This window comes from Ammospiza caudacuta, chromosome 2 (assembly GCF_027887145.1).
Source record: "Ammospiza caudacuta isolate bAmmCau1 chromosome 2, bAmmCau1.pri, whole genome shotgun sequence".
Taxonomy (NCBI): Eukaryota; Metazoa; Chordata; class Aves; order Passeriformes; family Passerellidae; genus Ammospiza; species Ammospiza caudacuta.
In genome coordinates this window covers 32,278,856-32,285,419 of record NC_080594.1, presented here as the reverse complement: position 1 = coordinate 32,285,419, position 6,564 = coordinate 32,278,856, and the positions used below count along the sequence as shown (strand labels likewise).

The following is a 6,564-nucleotide window of genomic DNA, read 5'->3' as shown; positions in this document are numbered from 1 at the left end:
ACCATTCCCAAACTTACCATCTAGATCAACATTCAGAACTTCTTCACGCTCTGACTTCCAGAATCTATTGGTATCCTGGGCTACCCTCCTGATAAAATTAGTTCTGAATTATCCCACTGATTGTGCTGTTTTTACTTGTTTGTTAGCTTGTTGTGGGAGAGGTGACAGCTACAGGCTGACAGATAGATATGGGGGAGCAGGTATGTAGGTCTAGGGGTAGATATGTAGGGCACAGAGTGCCCAGGAAAGGCAAAGGAGCATGGACACAGAGGTTTCACAGAGAGCAAAGAGCTGGTGCATTAAGGAAGGCTCATGGCAGCCAGGGAGGTTGGAGACAGTGAAAATCAGCATTTCACATCCTAGCAGGAAAGAGAGAAATGTGAATTTGAACCAGACAAGAGTGCCTCAGAAAAAAATGTAGTCCAGCTTGCAAAAAATAACTCCCAACCCCAAAGTAATTTATTGTCGCTCAGGCAGATAAAAGAAGCACATAAAATTGGTTCCACAAGAAGGTCAAATTAAGTACATGAACAAAATGCAAGCATATTATATATATGTGTGTGTGTGTATATATACACATATCTTCTGTTCAGCATCTCTCATTATAGAACTGAGGATCAATCATAACCCCTCGGGGTTTCTTGTCTGGTCCATTGGCTCCTAGCCAGACAACCTCCCTCCATGGCTTTAGACTGGGGGAATGATGAAGGAATAAAGAATTTCATTAGAACAGAGAATGGGAGATGGATTCACAGAGCACTGTGGACTGCCAGGTGGTTATGTACAGGCAGAGACTTCATCAGTCCTTGTGATGTCAGTGCTGCAGTGTTACTTTCTCAGCCGGCTGCAAGAGAAAAGTACTACGTGAGTACCACCCCCCACTTGTTTTTTGCATAGAGAATGACTGCCTGCCTCTGTAGCTGGGGATGCAAACAGTTACTTGAGCATCCACACGGCTGCAGTTTGGGTTTCAGTTACACTGAGCTGCTTACTTGGCAAAGAGAGTTAGAGAACAACTGTATCAGCATTTGTACTGCACAGATTTATCTAGATTTTGATGTATCTGTACAGACTTTGTCCTCTCTTTATGGGGATTATTTTTTAACCTTGATAAAATGTAGGTGAAAACAATGTGAATTCTTTCACACGTTATGCTCTTCACCACATATACATCCCAGCTGTGATACAGTATTTGACAATAAACATTCTCGCTGAATTCTTGGTGACAGTGAAAAAAAATTAGGTGAAACTATCACAATTTGCCAATGTCACTGGTGAAAATGAAGCAGAAGTCTGGTTCTGCACCCAAACATTCATTGAGCTTGTTCATGCAGCCATTTGTACTTCCTTTTGTGCTCCACTTCCAGTGACAGAATGGCTGTCAGTGTTTCCAACAGCTGCTTTTGGTGCCTGATACCATAAAAGCTTAAAGACATGGAAAGAGGGCAGCTTCTCTGCTGAGAAATCCTTGCTCCTATGAAAAGGGTCACGACATGATGGTGTATTTCACATCACCCAAGGCCTTGAGGAAAGGGTACAAATCAGACTGTTCTGTGATTTTTTTTCCCCTGTTCTTTTGTTACTCCTGGGAGGTTATTGGCAATTTTCACCAAAAGCAGTCCATCAATGCTCTAGCAGAGCTGGAATTAAATTATGGACATAATGGATTTTTAAAATTTATGTTTCATCTTTGTATTTGGTTTTGTGCCTTCCACCTCCACAACCTTGATATCCAGATCTCAGATTCTCTATGGACCCTACTGAAGGACTTTGGAATTCCTGCTTGGGTTGGGCTAACATCTCTCAACACTAAGGTAATTTGAGTGAAACAACTCTGCTCAAAAGTTTCCCAGCACAGTGCTACCATGGGTGTGGGATTTAGCACAGCTCATAACTCTTAAGCAGGATTTAACATGAGTAAGAGCTGAAAATGCTGAAATGCAGCTGTACCGTTTCACCAAAGAGGCTCAAGTTCAATTTCGCCCCGCTCAGTCATCCCGCTCCTCTCTCTTGAAAACAGTCTTTGCCCATTCTGGGTGCCCTCATCGCCACTTACTGTTGACACTGACATGTCTTGTTTTCCAGCAAGTGTTGTCTTGCTTGTGCCATCCTTTTTGCCCGTTGCTGCCAGGAGAGAAGGGACAAAGAACAATTGGATATTTTCATGCTTCAAATGCTTTCCTCTGAAGTTGGCAGTAAAGTGCTGTCTGACATCTGCAGACTGCCCATCTTAAAAATTTGCCTTGAGTCTAAGGATTGACCCACTGTCTGTCCTGTCCTGCACCCAGACAGGAAATCTGACTCCTCCTGTGGTTTGGAGAGGCAGTAATCTCTGCACCTTTCACAGGGACCGTGGCACTCACCCTTCTCCGCTGCCAGCGTACACCACTGATGATGCACAGGCACCCAAGGGCAAACGCCAATAAACTGCCTCCAATGCTTGCTCCAATTATCACATTGTTAATCCAAACAGAAGCTTCCTCTGTGGGAGGATACAAATATTTAGACACAGAAACAAACAGAATTTTATAGCTTTAGGGTCGGGGCAGGGATGTGATGCTAATTTCCATACCCACGTGGTAGTGAAAGCTGATCTTTTTGTCACTGCCTTCTGTGAGGTGACAGCTCCACAGCCCTGCAGTGCTGATGGTCACCTCCAGCTTTACTTCACGCTGCTTTGATTTCTTAATGTCCATCTTGGAGCCATTCACAGGTTCCCAGCTCAAGTAGGCATCGGGTGCAAGCGGTCCGGAGACCTGGCAGGTCAGGGTCACGCTGGCCCCTCTGGAGAGTGGCCCAGCAGGGTTAGCTGAGACTGTAAAGGCAAGACAAGGACATGTGAGTGAGGGCATGGGAAGATGGGGCCATCCCCGTGCTTTTGGGGCTTGCAGGTTTCTGTAGGTCTTCCTCTTCATGACCCACTTCTCTTCCTTCCTCTCACCTTTCATCACCACCAGCTCTATCTTGTTCTGTGCATGTCTTCTTTCATACTCCAGCTGGCACTGGTACTGGCCAGAGTGATTGAAATGGACTTTGGGGAGCTTCACTTCTATGGGACTTTCAGGTTTGTTTTCAGGTATCTCAAACAACAAGTTGTTACTTTTTTTAGTCTCATGCAGCTGTCCTTCTGCTGTGATGTTGAAATCAAGTAGCTCATGAGATTCTGCACCTTCCTGTTGTTTCCAATTTAGCTGTCCTGTGAAACCTTTTTTCCATTTTATCTTCTGGGAGTTCAGACGCCAGGACAAGATGACAGCACTATCAACAGTTGCATACTTTCTTTCCAAATCTGGATTCTGAAAACCTGAATTTAGTAGAGACAAGAAATACAGAGGCAGGAAAAGCCATGGTTACGCTTCCCCGTGTCTGTCCTTGATCCGGAGTGAGGCACGCTGCACTCAGTTTAAAAAGGACTTGGAGAAAAGCCATGACATCTTCCAGGAAGGTTAAACAGAGAAAGAATAAGACAGCAGAAAGATCCAAAGCTTCCAAGCACAGCAGAGCTGAGAAGAACAGACCCCGAGGAAAGGAGAATCTTCTCCTCACCAAGCCTGGAGAGAAAAATGAGTGCAAGAGTAGAACAGAGCTCAGGCAGCAGAACAAGCTCCAAGCTGCGTTGCTGGAAGCCCTGGGAAGTCAACCCTGGAGCACCAGTGCTTGGAATGTGGAGGTTAAAAGTTAAACTCATGAGCTGAAGGGAGCAGTGGTTCCCAAGCCTGTGTGTGAGCTCCATTTCTGTTGTCACATACCTAATACCTTCACAGCAAAGGAGATGTTCTGATTAATCAATGGAGAGTCTGAATGGATCTGACACACCCAGGTCCCGCTGTCCATAGTCTCCAGTTTCTTTAAATTCACTATGTATTCTTGAAGGTTCTTCTTTTGTATTTCTGGTGTCACTCTGTTATTGTTACTGTCAAACAATGTGATGCTGAGATCAGGTAGAGGACTGGATGAATTTTGAGTTAAAATCAGCTTAGGCACTTCATTTTGCAGAAAATGCCCATCCAAAGAGATTTCCACTGTAAAAAGAAAATGCACAGGCAGTAAGTTCCTGGAAGAGAGACACAAGTGTTACAGCAAAGAGAACATGGAGACACTGTGCTCTGGAGATGGAGGAGAAATGAACCGTGATAGCTCGAGACAGAAGAAATGCAGCTGGATAAAGAATCCCAGCGGAGAGGTCTCCCCAAGCTCTATGGTTCCCATCCCTCCTGATGACCAAAAGGCCTGCACTCACTCACAGTTAACAATGTGCAGTGAGGTGTGGACTTTGTGAGTGCCGTATTCACAGGTGTAGATGCCGGCGTCGGAGAGCTTCAAATCCCTCACGTTCAGTTGTTTGTATTGCATCTTGATGTCAGACCGGCCAGTAATGAAAGATGGTTCTTTGGAAAAAATAGGCTTGGTTAGGAGGGAAGAGGTTTCTCAGCTGTGTGAAGGGAGAAGGGGTAATGAATGGGAAGCCTTACTTTTCCAATATTTCAGATTATTTTCCATACGCCACAGAAGAGTATCAGAGTACTTCCATCTCACAACTGAGTCCTGAGGTAATTGTGATTCAGGAAGTATGCCTGTGCAGTTCAGGGTCACCTCCCCTCCTACAAGCCCAGTCTGGAATTCATTTTTCTGAGCCATACTGGAGGTCAGGCCTGAAAGTCAATGCCCACCCAAAAAAAGGCGTAAGTTCTCTTTCTGAAGGGTGGCTCAGTAAAAAATTCCCAGCCCTTCAAAAATACGTTGATATTTTTCCTCCCTTTCCCAGACAATGAAATTATCCTCAATTTCTGAATTTGTCACTCCTTTATATCATCAATCAATCAATCAAGCTCTTTTATTACCTGATTATTCTCTTTCACATACACTCAGAAAAAAGGGAAAATACTAGTAGTTATGGCGGACTGACCATCATTCATAATTTTGAAATGTCGACACTTTTACCGAGAAAACCCTTTTCCACTGGATAGGACTTAGTTATTCTACTGGTAGCAAATGAAGGACAGCATATGTCAGCCCTCCTTCACTCCCCAGTCAACACTTGATGCAGCGCTGACAAATTTGCTCACACCTTCTTCCAGTTTTTGCATGGATGAAGACTGAAAATACAAAAAAATGAAGAAATAAAGTAAAAAAAGAAAAAAAGAAGGCTGTCCTAATGTCAGGTTCCTGTTCTTGGGAGGAGGATTATGTGACAGTAAAAGAAATAGATTCTATAATATTGAAGAAACATTAGGAGTTGTTTCTTGGGAGAATAATTTCCTTTCCTTCACTGTGAAGAAGGTTTCTGCAGGAGACATTAAGAAAGAAATGGAGTTGCCAGAGGAAAGATTGGGAATAACAGGATTGTGATCTCCTGCCTCACTGCTGGTAAGCTCTTAGAGATGCTTAACCTGCAAATCCCTGAGGTGACGTGAGTACTGAAGAGCTACAGAAGTGTAAAATTAAAAGTTTACATGAGTTTAACGTAGGGTTTGCCAGAAGTTACATCCCTCTAAGAGGTCACCTGCAACAGTACCCAAACAAGTTTTCGGTAATTGCACATTGGACTACAGAAGTTTATGATCTTTAATTGTGAAATTAGAAATGTTACTAAGAAGTTGGTATCTTTCGCTTTTCATTTGGTTCTAGGATGCACAAAAGATTTCCAATCTTTTCTCTGTGACCAGAGGAATCAAAGCTGAGTATCTGAAAAATGCAGGCTTGGCCTTATTCACTGTCTTTCTTTTCTTGGAAAATGAGCACTAAAAAATCCACCAAAGCTTATAACATTAGCAGTCAAGCTAAGCAAGCCAGTAGCATTCCATTTGCAAGGGCAAATCTGTGATGAGATTCTGAAGATCACATCACAGATATGGTTACGCATCACAGATATGTTTTTTCCCCAGACAGCTGGAGGCAATGTGGAGGGCATATTTTCCACTCTGCTTGGTGTGTATCCTGGTTCTCACAGGACCCCACTCCTGCATCTCTGTGGGGCAGCTCCCCAAACCCTGGGTTTGGCTGGCAGGCTCAGCAGGTGGGCTGGGAACAACCTGAGTCCCAAAGCTAAACCGTGTGAGGAAACTTACGGAACACATCAGAAAGAGCCTGGAAATGCACCGAGGGTTGTGAGGCTTGTGAAAAGGCTGTGAGAACCACGAGGGTTTGCAGAGCCCAGGACTCACCCAGATGCAGAAGCAGGAGGGTGGCAGGCGTGCAGCTCAGGGCTGTGCCACTCGACTCCATCGCTGGGAATGCTCCTCCCCTCCTGGGACAGCAGGGCTGGAAATCACAGAATCACAGAATCACAGAAGTTCAAGCCTGGAAGAGACCTATAAGATCATCAAGTCCAGTCGATGTTCTAACTGTTCACTAGATCATGGCAGCAAGTGCCACATCCAGTCTTTTTTTGAATTCTTCAAGGGATGATGACTCCACCACCTCACTGGGTAAATGATTCCAGTATCTGACCACTCTTACTGTGAAATATTTGCTTCTTAATTCTAACTTACATCTCACTTGACGCAACTTGAGACTGTGTCCTCTTGTTCTATCTGTTATCGCCCGGAGAAAGAGGCCGACCCC

At 44.3% G+C, this 6,564-nt stretch overlaps 1 protein-coding gene across 1 annotated transcript; it reads right to left on the bottom strand.

Moving 5' to 3' along the window:
• Positions 1–569: 569 nt before the first annotated feature.
• On the bottom strand, positions 570–6,225 carry CD4 (CD4 molecule). Its single transcript, XM_058799948.1, has 9 exons — positions 6,165–6,225; positions 4,473–4,652; positions 4,245–4,388; positions 3,750–4,022; positions 2,942–3,304; positions 2,573–2,815; positions 2,364–2,482; positions 2,057–2,124; positions 570–844 (listed from the first exon to the last, which is right to left on the bottom strand). The coding sequence occupies exons 1-9, from the start codon at positions 6,223–6,225 to the stop codon at positions 829–831; spliced, it is 1,467 nt and encodes a 488-aa protein (XP_058655931.1). The 3' UTR covers positions 570–828.
• Positions 6,226–6,564: the final 339 nt, after the last annotated feature.